At 44.5% G+C, this 21,017-nt stretch overlaps 2 protein-coding genes and 1 long non-coding RNA gene across 7 annotated transcripts in view; 1 reads left to right on the top strand and 2 right to left on the bottom strand.

The window, feature by feature from the left end:
• Positions 1-7,133, bottom strand: part of LOC102225159 (glycerol kinase-like) — a 24,288-nt gene extending 17,155 nt beyond the window's left edge. For all 5 annotated transcript variants that reach the window (XM_023336410.1, XM_023336411.1, XM_023336412.1 and 2 more), the window contains exons 1-11: positions 6,910-7,133; positions 5,405-5,478; positions 4,728-4,834; positions 4,576-4,653; positions 3,345-3,424; positions 3,111-3,248; positions 2,926-3,035; positions 2,529-2,595; positions 463-498; positions 248-358; positions 91-171 (exon numbers count right to left, since the gene is read on the bottom strand). In XM_023336410.1, coding sequence (XP_023192178.1) covers positions 91-171; positions 248-358; positions 463-498; positions 2,529-2,595; positions 2,926-3,035; positions 3,111-3,248; positions 3,345-3,424; positions 4,576-4,653; positions 4,728-4,834; positions 5,405-5,478; positions 6,910-6,963 — 936 coding nt within the window. In that variant the 5' untranslated portion in view covers positions 6,964-7,133. The remainder of the gene's footprint in view (positions 1-90; positions 172-247; positions 359-462; positions 499-2,528; positions 2,596-2,925; positions 3,036-3,110; positions 3,249-3,344; positions 3,425-4,575; positions 4,654-4,727; positions 4,835-5,404; positions 5,479-6,909) is intronic.
• Positions 7,134-12,487: 5,354 nt separating this feature from the next.
• On the top strand, positions 12,488-14,572 carry LOC111609247. Its single transcript, XR_002753006.1, has 3 exons — positions 12,488-12,906; positions 12,993-13,340; positions 14,490-14,572. It is a non-coding gene; the product is annotated as an uncharacterized LOC111609247 (long non-coding RNA).
• LOC102236224 (high affinity cGMP-specific 3',5'-cyclic phosphodiesterase 9A-like) lies at positions 13,580-20,607 on the bottom strand. The gene is made up of 13 exons (XM_005817016.2): positions 20,435-20,607; positions 18,303-18,464; positions 17,989-18,122; positions 17,769-17,911; positions 17,598-17,657; positions 17,034-17,211; positions 16,829-16,951; positions 16,667-16,759; positions 16,524-16,591; positions 16,347-16,449; positions 15,738-15,842; positions 14,484-14,630; positions 13,580-14,388 (listed from the first exon to the last, which is right to left on the bottom strand). The coding sequence occupies exons 1-13, from the start codon at positions 20,520-20,522 to the stop codon at positions 14,260-14,262; spliced, it is 1,533 nt and encodes a 510-aa protein (XP_005817073.1). The 5' UTR covers positions 20,523-20,607; the 3' UTR covers positions 13,580-14,259.
• Positions 20,608-21,017: the final 410 nt, after the last annotated feature.

The raw sequence follows: 21,017 nt of genomic DNA on the forward strand, positions 1-21,017 counted from the left end.
GTCCTCACCCTGCAGGGCAGCATGTCCCCTGGTCCCGACCCGTTGTTCGGAAGGTTCAGACAAACCTAGTGTAGAACTAACAAGTCTCACCTCCAGAGCGTAGTAGGCTGGCTTGTCCCTCCCCAGCTTGTAGGCGATTGTAGTGATCAGGCCGTGTTCGGACATCACCGGCTGCCAGAATCACCAGAAGACAACGAACTCAGTTTGGATCACAAGAAACGGTTCTGACGGTTCTGAAGCGTCTTACCTTGGTTCCTGTGTTCCTGAGCAGGAAGCATCCCGTCCCGTACGTGTTTTTGGCCTGGCCTTCCTCAAAGCACATCTGACCGACCAGAGCTGCCGACTGGTCCCCGAGACACTGACAGAGATAACGACACCGTCAGGTTCTGGAGGAACCGGTCCAAGATGGAGGACCGGCAGAACCTTGACTGGACTCCTGACAGTACAGCAGAAGGCCCTTACCCCCGAGATGGGAACCCCTGCCAGCAAGCCAGACCTCTGGAGAAACAGGAAGAGGGTTCATTTGGACGCCATCATCGACATCGACTGTCTGATTGAAATGCATCACTGTGCAAAAGTCTTAGGTCGTCTTTAAACAATTCTTTGGACTTTGGCTGCAGTCCAGTTCTGAGCATTGTAAAAGCAAATGGTTTTGGTTTTTGGAGATTTAAACGAAATCTCACCGAAGTGGATCATAAACCATGATGGGTTGTTCTGTAGAACCTGGACAAAGGTCCAATAAAGTGAACCAGTCATGCATTCCTCTGATCTTTGGTTAATATCTTTACCCAACAACAGAGCTTCACCGCAGAGACCAAAGTGTAACGTTCTGACGCTGTTATCAGATCAGATTTACAGGGAAGTTCAATAAAACGTCCCACAGCAGAATGAAGAGCCGCCACTGACCAGAACCGGGTCGTCTGGTACCAAGCCCACATGTTGCTCAGTTCTGGAAAATAAAACCAGCGACTGTTTAGAGGATCAAAACGTCAAAAAGAAGCTAAAAGCGGTAAAAATGTTCTGGACCAAAGCAGTGAGGCGTGCAGCTGACCTCTGGACTGCAGATCGGGTCGGGTCGGGTCCAGAAGATAAGATATGAGACAAACACTGACAGGACATTCAGTTGGACCTGAACAAACAGCGTGCAGCAACCGCGTTGTGATCAGAACCAGACCGGTTCTGATCCAGAGCAACAAGCAGCTTCACACATTCATTACAACAAATCATTCCTAAAAATCATCTAACAGAACCTGGTAGGCTGGTAAAGCCACCGGTTCCAACAGGTCGTCACGGCAACTCAAACCCGGTTGAATAAATGTGAACTTTCTCTACTGAGGCTTAAAGGGACGGTTTCGTACTCATGGATGTTGGATTGCTCAACGGTAGCAACATGTTGCCGCTGCTGGTCTGGTCCATCAGGACGGAAACGCCGCCATCAGTCCTGATGAGCGCAAACAGGAAATGCCTTGTATTCACTGAGCGGCCATGTTTTAACGACGTTCGCTGTCATGACATGATGGAGTTTGGATGTTCACTGAATCAAACTGGAAACCAGAGGTCTGGACTGGTGAAGCACCAGTAATCCCACTGGACTTCCCGGAGTCGCTGGCAGGAGGCGGAGCCTCAGTGCAACCCTTCAGACGTGATTCCATGTTTTATTGATTCATGACTAAAATACAGAAAAGAATCATTTCTGCTGCAGTTCATTCAGTTTAATATTTTCAAACCTGAAAAAATCCGGGTTTCAGTTCCGACCCAACAGAACCTCCAGTTATTCTGACTGACGCTTTCTGAAAGGTTTCAGTTCTACGTTAGCGGTTCTGACCCGGTTCCATTAGAACCTCTTCATTCATAAAGAACTTATTTTAAGCAGAAAGTTCAGATTTTTAGCCAATGGGCACATAAAGTACCATGGTTCTAGAGTGGCCTAGTTAAAGTCCAGACTTCAGGAAAATAGCACCAAAAATGTGTAACGGTGTAACTTCTTTCAATAAGTAATGGGTCAGAACCAGAACATAGACGTTAGAAAAAAATCATCAAAATCTTTTAGTTTCACAGATTGTTTCTTCTTCTTATGATTATCATCGTAATGATTAATTATCATCGTAATGATTAATTATCGTAATGATTAATTATCGTAATGATTAATTATCGTTATGATTAATTATCACCGTAATGATTGATTATTGTAATGATTAATTATCGTTATGATTAATTATCGTAATGATTAATTATCATCGTAATGATTAATTATCGTTATGATTAATTATCGTAATGATTAATTGTCATCGTAATGATTAATTATCGTTATGATTAATTATCGTAATGATTAATTATCGTAATGATTAATTATCATCGTAATGATTAATTATCGTTATGATTAATTATCATCGTAATGATTAATTATCGTAATGATTAATTATCGTAATGATTAATTATCGTTATGATTAATTATCGTAATGATTAATTATCGTAATGATTAATTATCGTTATGATTAATTCTCGTCGGCGTGGCGTTCAGGGCTCACCATGCGGCCGTAGATCTCAGAGGAGCTTCTGACGGCGGGGAGGATTTCCATCGGGACGTCAAAGAAACTGGAAACACAACCGAGTCCATCAAACCGAAGCTTTAAATGACTGGTCAACTGGTCAGAACCAGTCAGAATGAGCCAGAACTGGAACCGGCCAGAACTGGTCGTAAATGAATAGTAGCCTGGATGAGAAATGATCCAAGCTCCAACTTAAGAAGGATAAATTCAGTTTGCAAACTCTTGTGGGAAAATATTCCCGGCACCTGAAGCACCAAAACATTCCTGGGAAACCGATAAGCTCTGGATCTGAGTCCAGACCCAGAAGGAACGGCTTTGAGATCCGGTTCCTGAGAGCCGGTTTCTCCTGCTAGTGAGACGGACTGGTCCAGGTCACCTGCAGAGCTCGGGGTCCCAGTCCAGGCTGTGGATGTCGAACAGCAAGGTGCGGCTGGCGTTGGACACGTCCGTGATGTGGACTCCTCCGTCTCGGCCGCCCGTCAGACTCTGGAGGAGAGAGAGAGCTCTTTAACCGGTGGGAATAAAAACCTGGAGCTGGAACCGGCGGCCTGCTGCTCCTACCCAGATGATCCAGGAGTCCACGGTCCCAAACAAGGCCCGCTTACTCAGAACCGCCTGCCGCACCGCCTCCACATTGTCCAGCAACCAACAGAGTTTCACAGCACTGAAGTAAGTGCTGATGGGGAGTCCGGTCTTATGCTGCCAGGCGAGTCCAGTAGAACCCACGGGAGAACCAACAACAGGTTGACCTCAGTGGCTCCCTGACCTCTCAAGATTTAGGGTTAACCGTCCTACCTTCAGGTGGTTCTTGCTCCTGCCGGGAGTTTTGCTGATGAGTCTCTCCACAGTGGACTGCGTCCTCAGGTCCAGCCAGACTGCAGAACAGGACAGAACACAGAGATTAGAACGTCCACATGATCAGAGTCCGACTGCTTCTGAGAGGAGGTCAGCTAACCGTCTGCCACTTGGAAAATCTGGAGGCCTTAGCAGGAGAAGAGTCCAATTTGGTACAGTATAACGAGTCCTGTTCAATCTTTTAAAGAGTTCAGTTATGGTAAAAACTGGTGGACTCTGTCAGTCAACTGAACCAAACCTACTGGAATCTCCATGTTTTCCTTGCAGCTCTTCTTCTTTTGTTCTTGTGAAGGGTCTGAAATAAACCTATCCATCCACCCACCCACCCCTTTGTATTGAACTTAATCCAGGGTCAGACCGTGGGGGCATCAGTCTAACGTGGGAGGCCCAGATTTCCTTCCAGCCTCCTGGTCCAACTCTACCAGGAGAATCCCACAGTGTTCCCAGAGAAAAGATCGTCTCTCCCTGCAGAGGAAACTCATTCCAGTTGCTTGTATCCATGTCCTCGTTCTTTCGGCCTCTACCCAAAGCTCATGACCATAGATCCGACTCAGCTCTCTCTTCACCATGACAAATCGGTACAGCGCTCGCTTCGCTGCAGAGTCCACCAATCCGCCTTCATGAGCTCAGAGATACTTAAACTCCTCCATCCTTAGGCCACCAAAACAGATCCCCTCAACACATTGGCTGGTCTACAAACACTATGAACAGAATCGGTGGCAAAGGGCAGCCTAGACGGAGTCCAGCTCTCACCAGAGTCCGACTTGCTGCCAATAATGAGGACCAAGCTCTGGTAGCGGTCACCAGCACCAGGGACCAGCAGCCCATATCAAAAGGTCTGGTACCCCTGCAAGACTTCCTGAGGAACATAGTCCAACACCTTCCCCAGGTCTACAAAATGGACATATAGACTGGTTGGGTGTACTCCCAGAACTCTCCAGGACCCTGCTGAGGGTGTAGAGTTGGTCCAGATCCATGACCAGCATGAAAACCTGGTTTAGTAACTTAATGAACCTAAGACATAAACCTAACCTAACCTAGATGAACCCAACCTAAGCTGGCTGCAGAGCTGCTGACTACCTCCATTGCGGAGTAATGGAGAAGCTTCCTTCCAAGCCTCTGCAGGTTTTACTGGAACCAGTCCTTACTGGTTTCATGTGGCTGGACTCACCGATGGCGTTGTAGAGCGGCTCTCCGGTCTCCTTGTCCCAGACCAGGGTGGTTTCTCTCTGGTTGGTCACCCCCACCGCTGCAGAGCAACAACAACAATGTGAACGTGGATGAAGCTGCAGAAACAGAACCGCGGCAGCGGCAGCGTTCAACCTTTGATGCGGGACACATCCACGCTGAGCTGCGCCAGCTTCTGGCAGGTCTTCTCCAGACACTCGTGGACAGTGTTCATGATCTCCCTAGGGTCCGCCTCCACCCACCTGAGGAGATGATTGGTCCACACATGTTCAGCATCTCTTTGCACTAAGTCCAGGTTCTGCCTCCTAACAGATGACTGAATGGAACTGGCTGAGTCCTAGTCCAAACATAGCTGATATCTGGGAAAACCGACACATTTTTATGTGCTTTGGCCTTTCATCCACACAAAAACATCTAATGTCACTAAAAACGATTATTAATAAAAACTATGACCAAAGGGGAGATGTGAGAAACCTCTGTATTTGAGTGTGTTGGTGGAAAACGTCGCATTCCAGTCAAATAATGCACCAATATTTCCAGTTACATCGTCTTGAGTTTTAATAACCCTATTTTCTAATGCGTAGAAAATAGTTCTACCTACAGATGAACCGCCTGGCGCCATGTTTGATTCCTAACAGAAAGTCGTGGATGTTTTGAAGGATTCTGATTGGCTGACAGGTTTTGCCTTAGCTCTACACTGCCCCCTCTGGCTTAGAATGTTTAAACAACGCTCAGACGCAGATTTATTTGGGTTCATGTGGATTAAAACTTTTGTGAAAGCGATCCCGTGTCTACGATGTCCAGAGTCTCACCCTTCTTTGGGGAAATGTTGCTTGAGCTCCACCTGGTGGTGGCTGATCAGCTGGGCTGTTTTAGTGTTGAACACCTGCAGAGAAAAGCAGCCAATCAGAGAGCAGGACAGAAGGGATGTCGATGGGTTCAGCTCCGCCTCTGACATGATAGAGCAGGGGTCTCAAACTCCAGTCCTGGAGGGCCACCGTCCTGCAACCTTTAGATGAGCCTCTGCTACCCCACCTGAACAGAATAATTAGGTCATTAAAGCTCCGGAGAACTGATCTACACCAGGAGGAGGTCATTAAGTCATTTCATTCCAGTGTTTTGTACTTGTGGCACATCTAGAAACTGTAGGTCTGCGGTCCTCGAGGCCTGGAGTTTGAGACCCCTGTGATAGAGACACCCAGCTGGGGCTATTAAAGGCTATCCTGGCTATTCTGTACTCCTCTGTCCAGCACCTGATGAGCCATCAGGAAGGCGGCTCCCCGGGCAGAAACCCGCCTGACTCCCACAGGAAGTGAGTCGTTTCAGGCTGCAGGAAGCTGAAGCGGTGAGTGACTGCAGCCAATCATCCTCCTCCGTCCCTGACACTTCCTGTTGTCAGATCACAGTGCTAACACCGCAACCCTCCGCTTGATCAGCCGGACCTCGGCTGCAGACCAGCTGACGTCACAAACTGGACCCATGATGTCACCCGCACACCTCGCCGCTGTCTCACTGTGCAAACGAGGAGGGCGGGGCCTTAAGACGTCTGCCTCTTTACACTGCATACAGATGGATGATGGGAATCGACCCGACGAACACCATCCATCCATCCGGTTCTGGTCCGTTTCCAAGGAAACTGGGAGTTAACCAGGTCCAAGTTTGTTCCCAGTTTAGGATTCTAGCTGAGCTCCAGGATAATGATATAAAATAATTTAGCGTTTCATTTTTCTCTCCATAGAAGCTCCACCTAGTCTGCATTCTGATTGGCTGGTTCCTTCCTGGAGGCGGGGCATCAGCTGATCGTTCTCCTCTCCTGCTGCCAAACGTTTTACGTTCAGTTCTGCTGTGACCTCCAGACGGCAGCTGGTACAGATCCGGTTCTGGTTCTGGTTCTGGTGGAGGTTTCTTCCTGTGAACGGGGAGTTCTCCTCTCCACTGCCGCCCCCTGCTGGTCAGGAGGAATGATGCTCTGCTGGGTTTCATTCCATAAAAACTTTTTAAACTAGTTGAAATAAAGATGATATTGGATGTGAATCAGCTGCAGAAATAAATATGCTGACTTCATATTGCTGATATCTAACAACGCATTTTTATTTCGAACGTGGTTTTATAATTACTATGAGTTTTCTGACCCGGTTCTGGTTCTGTTGGTTCCGAGGAGCGGATTGGACCAGGAATGATTAACCAGCAGCAGCAGCGATCACTACTGACGTCATGAACAGTAAATGAATGAAAACAGAAACTTTAAAAGCAGCAGAAGTTGCTGTAAAACCTTTCCAGAATGAAACCACAGTTCGGTTCGGTTCGGTCCACTCACCAGGAACCTGGTGGAGCTGGTTCCCTGGTCAATGGCAGCCGCCAGCGGGTCCATGTCTGCAGCTCGCCTCCCGGGACTCGAGTCCTTCTGGGCTTCCTTCGGCGCAGGGGGCGGGGCCGCCGGAACCGGCCGGAGTTTAACGAACCAGAGGTCTTGTGCGAAGAGTCGGGAGCGCGCATCGCAGCCAGAGAGGCGGTCTGGAGAGCTGTTAGTGCTCCGTTTGTGCAGCTTTGGTTTCTGAAATATTAAAAGTTATTTTGTAGGTCATCCAGAGTTCACCATCCCCCCACGTTGCTCCAAAACAAACCAAACTGGGCAACACAGTTAGTGCTCCGTTTGTGCAGCTTTGGTTTTCGAGATATTAAAAGTTATCATTTCGGCCGATTAAATCACCATGTTGCTCCAAACATCAACATTTTTGCTTTACAAAATAATTTTCAATAATGCATTGTTACTAGTCTTGTGAATTGGCAATTTAAGTACTTGTTACATTTTTATTTCCCTTTGGAATAAATTATCTGTTTAAAAATTCTGGACTTCAAATATAAGTTGTGAATTTAAATAAATGCATATGTAAGCTATCCATGCAAACATCCTCTCTGCTTTTATGGGGATGGATTCCATCGAGTCAACATTTTATATGAAACCTGAGGATTAATTTACTTACCTTGTTCAAAAATCAAAATCAGGGTTGGAAAAATTCCAAAGATGACTCTTAAAAAACGATTTCTTTCAGACTGCTAGAATAATTTGAAGGAGAGGCTGAAATTACACCTGCTCTGCCGCAAGAACACTCGCTGCAGTGTGGGCGGAGCCAATCACAGTTCACGCTGTGAGAACTTTGTCAAAGTTGGCAAAACATTTTACGTGCTTTTAAAAATCCACGCACATACATTTAATGGGATGAAATGAAACTCGTTGCATTTAAAATATATTTACTAAATATTAAGTACATTACTTGGATGAACTTTGTTGAACCAATGACGCTGCCGTGCACTTCCGGTTTTACTCTGCAAAAACTTTATTTGCTCAAGCAACTAGCATGTTAGCTATGGATTTTTTGTTGTTGTCGTTTTTTACCCTTTTGCTGCATAATCAGCAGAAAGTAAGTCAACAATGTGAATATAATTGTTGAAACCACCTCATACAAATACACACATTACGTTACGTTACGGTCCATGTCAATCAATCAATCAATCAATCAATCAATCAATCAATCAATCAATCAATCAATCAATCAATCAAATGTTATCTGTATAGCACATTTCAGCAGCAAGACATTTCAAAGAGCTTTACATCATAACAAACACAGAAACACAAAGCAACATAGAATCAATAATCAAAACAAAGCATTAAGTCAAGTTCCATCAATAAATTTGTAATTGATTACATTTCAAATACAATCCTAAACAGGTGGGTTTTCAGTTGAGATTTAAAGGAAGTCAGTGTTTCAGCTGTTTTACAGTTTTCTGGAAGTTTGTTCCAAATTTGTGGTGCATAGATGCTGAAAGCTGGTTCTCCTCGTTTGGTTCTGGTTCTGGGGATGCAGAGCAGAACCAGAACCAGAACCTGAGAGGTCTGGAAGGTTGATACAACAACAACAGATCTTTAATGTATTGTGGTGCTAAGCCGTTCAGTGATTTATAAACTAACAACAGGATTTTAAAGTCTATTCTTTGAGCTACAGGGAGCCAGACTTTAGAACTGGTGTTATGTGCTCTATCTTCCTGGTTTTAGTCAGAACGCCAGCAGCAGCATCTGGATCAGCTGCAGCTGTTTGATTGATTTGTTGGACAGACCTGTGAAGACGCTGTTGCAATAATCAATACGACTAAAGATGAAGGCATGGATGAGTTTCTCTAGATCTGGCTGAGACATCAGTCCTTTAATCCTGGAAATGTTCTTCAGGTGATAGAAGGCCGACTTTGTAACTGTCTTTATGTGGCTCTGGAGGTTCAGGTCAGAGTCCATCACTACTCCCAGGTTTTAGCCTGATCACTGGTTTTAGTTGTAATAACTGAAGCTGTGCATTGAGTCTAGATCTATAACTCTAGATCTATAGCTCTAGATCTATGACTCTAGATCTATAACTCTAGATCTATAACTCCAGATCTATAACTCTAGATCTATAATTCTAGATCTATAACTCTAGATCTATAACTCTAGATCTATAATTCTAGATCTATAATTCTAGATCTATAACTCTAGATCTATAATTCTAGATCTATAAGTCTAGATCTATAACTCTAGATCTATAGCTCTAGATCTATGACTCTAGATCTATAGCTCTAGATCTATGACTCTAGATCTATAACTCTAGATCTATAAGTCTAGATCTATAACTCTAGATCTATAATTCTAGATCTATAACTCTAGATCTATAACTAGATCTATAACTCTAGATCTATAACTCTAGATCTATAATTCTATATCTATAACTCTAGATCTATAACTCTAGATCTATAGCTCTAGATCTATGACTCTAGATCTATAACTCTAGATCGTTCCTCTTTAGGTCCAAAAATAATAACTTCAGTTTTGTTTCTGTTCAGCTGGAGAAAGTTTTGGCACATCCACACATTTATCTGTTCTAAGCATCTGTTCAGTGATTGGATGGGGTCAAAGGTCACCTGGTGACATCGTAATGTAGAGCTGTGTGTCATCTGCATAGTTATGGTAGCTAATATTATTTCCTGTTATAACCTGAGCTAGTGGGAGCATATAAATATTGAATAAAAGGGGTCCTAGGATGGAACCTTGGGGTACCACACATGTGACCTTTGACCTCTTTGATGAAAAGTTTTCAATTGAAACAAAGAAATCCCTGTTCTTTATGTAGGATTCAAACCAGTTAAGCACTGGACCGGAGAGTCCGACCCAACTCTCCAGTCGATTCAGTAATATGTCATGGTCAACACTGAGGTCCAGCAGAACCAGCACTGTGGTTCTGCCACAGTCCGTATTTACATGGATGTCATTGAACACTTTGACTAGGCCAGTCTCTGTGCTGTGGTAACCATGGAAACCAGACTGGAAGGAGTCAAAGCGGTTGGTTATTGTTAGGAAGCTAGTTAATTGTTTACACAGCTTTTTCAACAACTTTGCTGATGAATGGGAGGTCAGAGGTCAGAGGTCGGCCTGTAATTCTGCAGTAGTGATTTGTCCAGATTGTTCTTTTTTATCAGTGGTTTGATTACTGCTGTTTTCAGAGCCTGGGGGAAAACGCCTGATGAGAGCGATGAGTTACTATCTGGATCAGATCAGCAGCAAAGACAGGCAGGACTTTCTTAAAGAAATGTTCTAGAGTTATAGATCTAGGACATCCAGACAGCAGGAACTGGAGCTTATTGACTTATAATTTCCTGTAGGGTTTTATAATTGAGTAGTTGAAATTGGGTCATTTTTCCTGTATTTGTTTTGTTTGGGCTCAGCATTGGTTCTGACTTTATAGTGGATGTTCAGATTAATAATCTGATTTTATTAATTTTCTCTGAGAAGAAGTTGGAAAACTGGTTGCAAGCAGCAATACATTGGAAATCAGGCGTAACGTCACAGGAGGGTTTGTGATTCTGTCAACTGTTGCAAATAAAGCTGGAGCATTGTTAATGTTTTTGTTTATGACATCTGCAAAGAAAGCCTCTCTTACATGTTTTAGTGTTAAATGATAGTTACGTAGACTTTCCTTATAGATGTCACAATGAACGTGGAGTTGAGTTTTACGTCCTGTATTGACAGGATTCATTTATTGTGGAGAAAGTTATATTGGTGAGAAAACATTACTATCTAAAAATATTTCTTGAAATGAGACAAATTTCTTCTTGTTCTAAATCTTTATTGAAGTTGAAAACAAAAGAAGGTACACATTGTACAACAGCTGAAAATCTGCAGAATTTAACTTACACAATAACATCCGAAATGAATAACTGCTTGCTTTGTGGTTATGTCCAGAGCAGGCCACAGTCATCAATTTAGGTGAAGTCAGTTGGCGTATGAAAGAAAATTATGTAATATCTCATAATGAGCAGTAGCCCAGTTTGTTTTGTTTTGGAGCAACATGGGGGGATGGTGAACTCTGGATGACCTAAAAAATAATTTGTAATATCTTGAAAACCAAAGCTGCACAAACGACCGTTTCACCGGCACAAACCTGCACAAACGGAGCATTATAACCACTCAGACTATTTGCTGAATTTTCTGATGTGGGTGGGGTGTCAGCTTCACTCAGCTCAGGTATGGCGGTTCTGATCGTTTCCATGGCGCTTCTGGTCGATTTCTCGGTAAAACAACTCAGATAATCATGTCAAGGTTGTAACTTTCAGTTTAATCAGCTGCTGTTTAAAAAAGAAACAATAACAAAATTGTAAAATAAAAAAATTAACCAGGTTTTCTTACCCTGTTTTTATTGTTTTAAACACCAAGAGATTCTGTCTTTTTCCTACTTTTGTCTCTCCAGTAAAAATAAACGTCAGTCACTAAACACAGTCTCCCAACAAATAGTGTGAATTTATCATTTTTCATTGCTGATATAAGAAAATGGAAGCTGCTGATGGCAGGACAGGAAGATTAGACTTGATGAGAGTGTTTCTGGAAAACCTTCTAGTGTTAAATATGACAATCATTGAGAATTTGGAAACAGTTGCTCTTTATTTGCCAAAGCAATGAGGGAACTGGGGGGATTATTCCAGCCGTCTGAAATAATCTGTTCCCTCTCCATCTCATTGGAACAAATGAATCGGGCCTGTGCCCCAGGGCTCACCAGTGTCTGATCAGTGCCCACCTGACAGTCCTCTGGTAGCATCATTCTGCACCACACGGCTCCAGACTTCCCTTCTCTTCCTTTGATGCTGCAGTCTTCCGAAGATGTGCTTTGTGCCCAAACTCGGTCAACTTATGGATCTTCAGTCTCTGCAAGTGTCACTGGAAATGTTTTATGAAATAGAGGCCAGAACAAGACAGCAGTCCAGATGTCCTGCATGGGTACAACTTCGACAGCCAAGACTCACTGCTAGCCGTTTCCCTGATGCTTGCAGAGGAGGAGTCTGCTGCCGCAGCACTGGCATCTCGGATAGTCAGGGGTCACTGGACAACCTGCCGCCATGAAGCTTGGTCTGCAGATGGAGTCTGAGCTGCTGGCAAACTCTGCTGAGACGTCGAGGGTCAACGTGCTCCCTGTGGGATTCATTGTTGGCCCCGACACATCAGATCTTGGTGCAACTCCGGATGGCGAGGCGTGTGACCCGTCAGAATCAGCCCCGTTTGGACTGGTTGAGGTGAAAAGCAGCATGAAGAATGATGTGTCTCAGGTTGCTCAGCTCAAGGTTCAGGATGGCCAGGCTATGGAGTGAAATGAGTCTCAAAAATAGTTGTGCACTCGTAACCGGATTTGTGTGTAACTGCAGTTTTGTGTGTGCGTACCAGGTGATTTGTGTGTACTTTTTCAACATGTATTTTATTTTTAAGGTTTACAAATCCTGTTACACACGCACAAATCTTTTTACGCACGCACAAATCTTTTTGACACTATTTTCACTCCATAGAAATAAGACTTTGTCTTTTCTAGCTGTCATGGTAACTCAAAGCAGAAAAAAGAGAGCCGCATTTGCGCATGCGGTTGTGACGTCAGTGCAGCATGTGCAAAGAGCCCATCTAGTGTAATAACATCACACTGCTACGTTTGCTTTACGGGGGTATTGTAATCCCTAGGGGGACCCAGAAAAATCTTTGGGAACCACTGAGATAGTTAGTTATGTGGATCGCCTCGACACCAGGTAAATTCTCAAGATTATTAGAGAAGTGTTGGGAACAGGGGTTTTGGTTCTTTGTGGTGATTTGCTGTTTGCCTACTGCTTCCCTCTTCGGCCACTAGATGGTGGTAGAGGCTGCTACACCTTGGAGGGCGTGCCTGCTGACTCAGGTCAGCACACCTGTGATTCATCACCTAATCATCCAGGAGTATATGAGGAGCAGGCTGCCAGCACTGAGTGTTTGCCAGTTATGGTACTCTGCGCCCCTCTGAGCTCGCTCTCTGTGTTTCTCTGAAATTACGTTTGGTAATTAATCCTTGTTGCCTCTCTCTCTCTCAGGTGTTTCCTTGTGACGCCTTGGAAATTCCCCTGTGAAGCCCGGGTCCTGACTTTCTGGATCTCTCCCCTCGTGACGCCGTGGATTGTTACTCACTGGTTGCCCGAGTTCCTTCCTGGCCTGTGCAGATCTTCAATAAACCATTCCTGGATTCTCAGCTGGCAGTCGGTTCGCTCCTCGCTCCTCCACACCTGAACTTACCTGTCCGCCCTCCACCGCAGCCTCTACATCTACCTGCAAAGAACTCACTCAGTCAAGATCTGACACTGGAACCCGGATCACTTCAAGGACACCCACAAAGAGACCAAACCACGGCATCGGCCCCTGGAGGAAGTCCATCTTCATCTCAAGTAAGATCAGTCTAATTCTTCCTGAATTTCCACTTTCCAATTACCTCAAACTCACCACCTGTTTCTCACTGCTCTTCAGAATAGATAGATAGATAGATAGATAAATCTTTATTGTCATTGTCACAAGAACAATGAAATTTAAAAAAGTGCCATCAGTCAGTGCATAAGCTTAAAAACAACAAAAAAAAATTGTCTCACAATTCAAACACAATGTAAGAAATACAGACAACCCTGGTTGCCAACCCCAAGGACAAGAACTATACAGTCTCACTTTTCCTCATTGTTAAAATAAACTTTATTTATCTGATCATCTTCTGTATGTGGGAAAAGAAACTAGGACCCATCATGATAAGAAGTCGTTTACAGAGATAATACGGATCATATCCTAAATATACGCGTATTTTTTCGAGATGTCTCGTCTGTTTCAGCCAATTTAGGGCATTAGTTACTCGTGATCAATTTTGCTTTGTTTTGAACCGGAGAAATCCCCTTCCAGGCCTCCATCTGAATTTCGGGTCATCTGGGTCACGTGTCTGAAGCCCACCAATAAAGACATTATAAAGTCCTGCTTCTTGTTCCCTCCACTATTTGAGAAGTTCTGGTTTATTCTGACGAGATCAAGACACAGAAAACAAGCAGGGCCTGCACAAAACTAAAGGTGACTTCTGCTTTACAATCGTTACTTAAATATTCCCATTATGGAAGAGATTTATTTATTACAATAGTGAAGAAAACAGAAACTAACTAACTTAGTAAAACTATAAATAAATGGGACATATTGAGAAATGAACAGCAGCACCAGGAGCAAAGGAGAGAGGCGCAAACAGTCTAACTACAATACCACAGAAGAAGAAATAAAGCATCAAATTCACATCCACGTGCCGAAACTCGGAGCGGTTCGGTTCTTCAGGCCAGGCCGTCACGGCGTCTCTGGTTTACTGGGTTCTGGTCTGGTTCTGGCTGCAGTCTTGGGTTGCTCCCTGTCCAGAGCTTTGTCCATCTCGGTGTAATAGTCCAGGGCTTTCCTCACCGGGTCGATGATGTGCTGCTGCGGACAGACAGACAGACGGACCGCCCAGCGTTTGGCTGAAGGAGGATTTCTTCATATCTGTTTTTCATAATTTCTTTTCTGTGTCTGCTCACCTCCAGGCAGGGGAAGAGGTTGGCGAGCTCCATGAAGAGTGGCAGCAGGACGAACCTGATGAAGCCGATCTGAGATGAAGGTTTGGTCACTTTGTCTCTGTCCATGAAGGGACTGACTGGAAGACCCTCCAACTTCTCCACGTCACTCTGAGGACAGAAACTCCTGGATTCAGTTTACATCTCGGCCCAGCGGCCATGTTCTCTGAAGCGTGGAGCAAAAGCAGAACTTGTCCAAGGCTACAAACTAATCACAGCTCAGGATGTCTGATTTTAGTTCATGTAATCTACCTGAGATAAAAGAAAAACTGTAGTGTACCTCCCCTAATCTACACAGACCTTCCTCCTCCTTCTCTTCCTGAATATTGAATATTCAGCCGTTCCTTTGATCTGCAGCTCTATTCATATTCAGATGAATGTGATGCTGAGCATCCAAACTCTCTCTGACGCCGTCATACTGGATATTAGTTTTCCATGTGCAGTGGCCATGTTGGATCGTGAACCTGGGTGTGGCTCCTGCCTCCAAATTACTTCAGGTGGCGCTCTTTCTATTTTGCCTGAGCTAAGTTTATTTGTTAGTCTGCTAAAAGTGGCCTTATCTCAGCTCAGTCTATCTAAACGTGCCATGGATTATGCGAGAGTATCATACTTTATTTTTGCTTAGTCAAACTAAAGCTATTTAATTTATTTTATCGAATTTTAGTTTTGATTAGCATAGCGTAGCCCATCTTTTAGCATGTTTTTATGTTTATCTTAATGGGATAACTTTAGTTTACTCTTTTTTGTATTTGTTTTACCAACTCACCTGAGATTAATAATTTGTCTCAGATTTTCTCAGTTTAGTTTAATGTAGCTACAATATGCTGGTGTAGTTTCAACTTTGTTGTATTAATTTATTATTTTCTATTCAATTTACTTAAATAGAGTCAATTCATGACAAATGTCATCACTTTAACACAGCTATTTGTGCTAGCTTGGCTGGATTTAGCTAACCATATTGTTGCCTAGCTAAACTAGGACAGCTGCCTGTCCTCAGATTGTTTTAGTGCAGCTAAACTTTATTCAGCAGGATTCATTTTATGTTTTATTTGCTTCAGAAATCAAATATGGAGAACCAAAGCTGTAGCGTCAGTATCTTTTAGATGGCAATAATATACAGCTGAAAGATATTTTATAGGGAGAAGTGAAGATAATTTCACGCAGCCTTTTGTTTCTGTTTACATTTAATCCAGAAGTTGAAGCCGGATTATGTGGTACCTGGTTGAAGAACTCCTGTAACAGGCAGTCCAGCCAGGGCTCGGCCACCTCCATGGGCCGCGCTTCGTTGGAAATGTCGCTCACTTTGATCAGGATCATCATGAGCTGCTCAGAGAAGGAAACACATGGGAATTTGGGGGAAAATGAAATATCTTTGAAAGTTTTAATATATTTTTAGATGCTTTCTGTTAACTTTGACTTGTTTGACTAGGACTTTATGAAAGATGGGTTTGTTTACAATAAAACCATCATTTTGAATATACAGAAGTCTCAGATCACAGATTTTATTTCTGAAATGAAATTTGGAAGCGTTTGATGTAGTTCTAGCTGAGTCTGACTCTGTGTCTGTTTCTGAAGATTTCTTAAAAACAAAAATAAATTTTCCATCAACTTGTAAAGGCTCATTCATGTTTGCTTGTTTCTCAGCATATTAAATGTTTCTATGACTAACGGAGCTGCTAGTCAGAATTAAAGTAGAGAAACTTTCCCCTGAATGACAACATTTCTCATTTATCCCCCAGCAGAATCCGTGTCGCTTGGATATCATGACCATCCGGGTTTATCTCCCTCTTGGTGGTGTCAGGTTGCCCGGCGCTGCGCCGCTCTCACCAGGTCTTTGTGTTCCTTGTTGGTGAAGTCGAAAGCAGGCAGGATGGACTTGAACTTGTTCAGAATCTCGTTGTGTCTCGTCATGTCGGTGGCCAGGATGCATCTGCAGTTAGAACACAATCTGAACCAGGAAGTGCAATAAGAATCACACTGAGCTCCTGAAGGAGATGATCTCACTTGATGATTCCCTCTCTGATCCGTTTGTACTGATCCGAGGACAGATTCCTGAAGATGTTGCTCTCTCTCTGTGACACAAGGAAGAACCTGTTACTGACTCTGGTCAGCTGATTCCAGCAGGAAGCAGAGGACGGTGGTCTCACCCTCTGCAGGATCTGAAAGGCCACGGCACAGTGGTGGTTCTCCAGGGGAGAGATGTCGTTGTACCGCAGAGCCAGCTCGGTCCGCGCATTTATCTGCAAACGAAAGGAAAGCGTTCAGCTGAAGGTGTCAGTCGAGCCGCTGCTGGACAGAGACGCCTCCACCTGGTAGGCGTTGTTGTATCCGGTGTGGTCAAGGTCGTGGCAGACCGCAGAGGTCATCATGATGAGCAGGTCGATGTTCTCCAGTTTATTCCTCAGGTCGGTCAGCCAGATCAGCCCGTACATCTGAACAGAGAGACGACCGTGAACCCACTGGTCCGGGGACCGCTGTCGCCATGGAAACGGTCCTTGGACCGCAGGGTCTCACCATCTGGGTGACGCAGAAGCAGTGCTGGAAGTTGTGAAACGGGATGTTGTTGTATCTTCTGTAGACCTCGAACAGGAAGTGCTGCAGAGCTTCAGGCTCGATGTTGAAGGAGGAGATGAAATCCAAATCTGTGAACATGACCTGCAGGAGAACCATGATCTCTGCGTCCTCCCACTGCCTGGGGACACGAGCGGGACAGACAGGAAGACATGGAGTCTGAAGCCCAGCAGGTTTTCCTGTTCTCTGAATGCTCAGCCTACTTCATGCTGTCAGACAGGCTCTGTTCAGGTGATTAATGTACTGGTCAGGTGGTAATCATGCTGGGGAGCGGCTGTTCTTCCTTTTCCTTGAACCTCCAGAGCCCTGGCTCTGCAGACCTTCCTCCTCTTCCTCTTCAGGCTCAATGAATATTCAGCCGTTCCTTTGATCTGCAGCTCTATTCATATTGAGATGAATGTGATGCTGAGCAGCAAAGGATCTGCTCTTCAACAGCAAAATATCAGCTGAACCTCGTTGTCCTTGATCTCACCATCATTATGACTACAGCTTTGATCCAACACTCACCAGTTATCGAAGGTGGGGGTCTTCAGGTACTGCCTCAGTTCCTCTGAGACCTCCAGGGAGCTGCAGCAGGACAGCAGAGAGCAGTCAGTCTTTCAGACGTCAGAGAGACAGCAGAGAGTCCTAGAGCCAGAGTCTGTGTAGAGAAGCAGCTCCCTGTCCAGGAAGACTCACCTCATCTGCAGGACCTTCTCGCGGACGTGCTCCACCTCCTCTCTGGTCTTGTGCAGACTCCTCTTGTGATAAAATGGTGACGGCTGGTGCGGTCCCTCTGAGAGGTCTTTGTAGAAGCCCAGCCAGCTGAGATGCTCGACACTCTAGAACCGAGGGAACGGATCAACCAGCCCAACATCAAACCATCGGTCAGAGGTCAGGAAACGGCATGAGCCGATACCTCCAGCTTCTGCCGGAAACAGTCCACCTGTTTCTTCATCTCCAGCACGACGGCAGGCGTCTCTCCAGCCGCAAACAGGACCTTCTTCTCCAGGCCCTGCAGTCTGGGACAGATCAGCACATTAGCGCCTGTAGCTGCCATCCAGCCAGGATCCCAGATCACTCAGGAAGTTTCCTACTGGACCATCTACCTTTTCTCCATGGATGACAGATCGAATCCGAGCGCACCAGCAAGCTCGGCGCCTGCAGCGAGAAGGAAACAGATGACCACCAGGTGGCGCCGAGAGCAGCCGGAGCCTCACGGTGCTAGCTTACCTAGTGGCTCGCTGTTGCAGTCGGCAGCTACCACCTCCAGCCTGTAGCAGGAGGCGGGGCTGTTGGGCTCCAGGCCGGGGCAGATGTTGATGATGTTCCCTTTGGGGTTGTAGAGTTTCAGGATGTCGTGAGGCCCGGCCTCGGCTGCAGAGCGAAACAAATCTGAAACGGCAAGTCATCCGTCCATCTGTCACTCACTTCTCACAACAACTCACTAAAGTTCCTCCTTCTGAGCCAACGTTTGGTCAAACATGGTGGGAGTGGAGCTTCCAGCTGTCGTAGAGGTGAAAGGTCAAGGGCAAATTGTTCAGTTTATTTTCTCTCCAACAGATTGTTCTAACCCTAACCCTAAGGCAGAGAGGTATCTGTCTGTCTGTCTTTCTAGCTGTCCAATGAGGTAAAACAGAAATCTTCAGCACACTTTTATACATCAGCCAAACATAATTTCTATATTTCATATGTTCTGAACTTGACTTTGAACTTGACTTGTCTGTTTTCCATGCAGAGCCAAACGTTTGCAGTTTCCCGATTTTCCTAAAATCCTGAAAGAACCAAAAAAATCAGGATTCAATTTAAACCAAAATTTTGACGCAAATCAACCCGATGGCGCCTTGCGGAGCCGATGTTCATGTTGCAGAATGTGGTGAGCAGCTCTGAAACCAGCTCCCATAAAGATTTTCTATAGGTTAATTTATTAGTTTATTAAACCTGATCTTAGAAATGTTGGTTTTAAATTAAAGTTCTGTATATAAAAGATAATAATAAAAGATTTCTGTAATGCAACAATAAGTCTGTTTCTGGAACAGGAGCAGAGAACCTGGAGCAGAACCGCAGATAGAATCTGCAGGCGGTGGTAATTCAACGTTGAATTATAGTCAGAATGATTGTTTCTGGTTGAGAACTGATGGTGGATCAACCATTAATCATCCAATTCTAGCCCAGTAACCAACGCTGAAGATTCATTGAGTCTATGTTGTTTTGTGGTCGAACTCTAATGAATGAAACGCCAACGTCTGATCCAGTGTTTTCCATCACTGCTCCTCCAGTCACTGGCCTGCAGGGTTTAGACATTTCCCTAATTCAGCACACAGGATTTTAATTGACGGCTCATTAACAAGTTTGGCTGAATTGCAAACATGCATGTCAGTTTGCCTTGAAACCGGCATTGGGAAAAACTGATAATCAATTCTGAATCAAAGTATGCTGCTTGTCGCGCCCCCTCCACCTCCCCTCCTTTTCACAGCCTTTATTTTAAATATGGATTCCCTCATTTCAATGAGTGCAGCATCATAAATGCTACACAATGCTGCAGCTTGATGGGTAAATGTAATTGTATATGTCATCTAACATTAAGATAAATATCAATGAATATTCATTAGCGTGTCTTTATTAATTTAACTAAGTGTACATGGGGAACCGTCCACTTTGTGTCTGTTCTATAAGTAGTACACTATTTAATATTTCAATGTCTTTCCAACTTTTCTAACGTTTATCGTCTTTCTAACCGGCGCCTTCCTCACTCCGATCTGTTTTTCACCCAGAGCCGACCGGCTGCAGGGAAACGGTCAGGAAGCGGCTCCTTTAGGCGCCACAACGGGAGGAAGGCATCAAGGAACCAAAGTGACGCCAACCAGAGTCAGACCTGGGTCGGCCCAACTTGTCCTGTTTCCTGGTTCATACAGAACCAGGCTGAAGCTGATGGATGCTGATCTTCATGGACAACAGACTGATGTTCTGACTGTCAAAAGGAGTCAAATATGTTTACAGATCTATTCCTGTTATTTTAAATAAAATGTTATATTAATGCCATGTTGTCATTTTTAACCTTTTGGAAACACATTTTTGGAAATATGTTAAAGATAATTATGAATTATATGATGCCATTGTCTGCCAATAAGACCAGTGAAGAATCGTTTAATGGTACGTTATGATGTAGACCTGTCAGAGCAAACATGTACATGAATCAATATTGGTTCAATATAAAATCAACCCAAATGTTTCAATATGGATTCAATGCTGCGTCATGTTGTGCTATCTGGGTTCTGGTTGCTGCTGCCATGACGACAGTTTGACTTTTCTTTAATGAACTGAAAGAAGCAGAAAAACCAAACAGATGAAAAGTCCAGACTGACCTTTGACCTCCTGAGCCGGACAGTCTCCTGGGAACTCGGCCCGCTCCGGGATCCCGTTCACGGTGAAGTGAATCGTTTTGGATGCCATGTTGCTGCAGCGGGAGCTGCTGCAGTCTGATCATGATCCCAGAGACGCTGCTTCCTCTTCATCCCCTTATCTTCCTCCCCTCCTCTTCCTCCCCTCCTCTTCATCCCCTCCTCTTCCTCTTCCTCGATTGTAATAATCTGAGCCCAAAAATAAATGCTGGAATCAAATCAGCTCAGTGTGGTCTGTCTTAATCAATGCACACACACACACACACACACACACACACGGAACCAGCGCTCGGTGTTTGATCTAGTTCCGAACCGGATCAGTTGGTTCTGTCTCTGCTGGCCATGAACCCGTATCTATCACCATGAACATGATTAATAATAGAAAATATGTGACAGAACATGGATCAGTTCATTGACAATTATAATTTGTAAATGTGGAGGGGCTGATTGACCTCTGACCTCTGAAATCATGGAAAATGATTCACAAGTTTATTTTGCTGCAATGTTAACGTGTTCTGCTTTGCTTTGTTTGCGTCCAACTGAATGG

This window comes from Xiphophorus maculatus, chromosome 7 (genome assembly GCF_002775205.1).
Source record: "Xiphophorus maculatus strain JP 163 A chromosome 7, X_maculatus-5.0-male, whole genome shotgun sequence".
Lineage (NCBI taxonomy): Eukaryota > Metazoa > Chordata > Actinopteri > Cyprinodontiformes > Poeciliidae > Xiphophorus > Xiphophorus maculatus.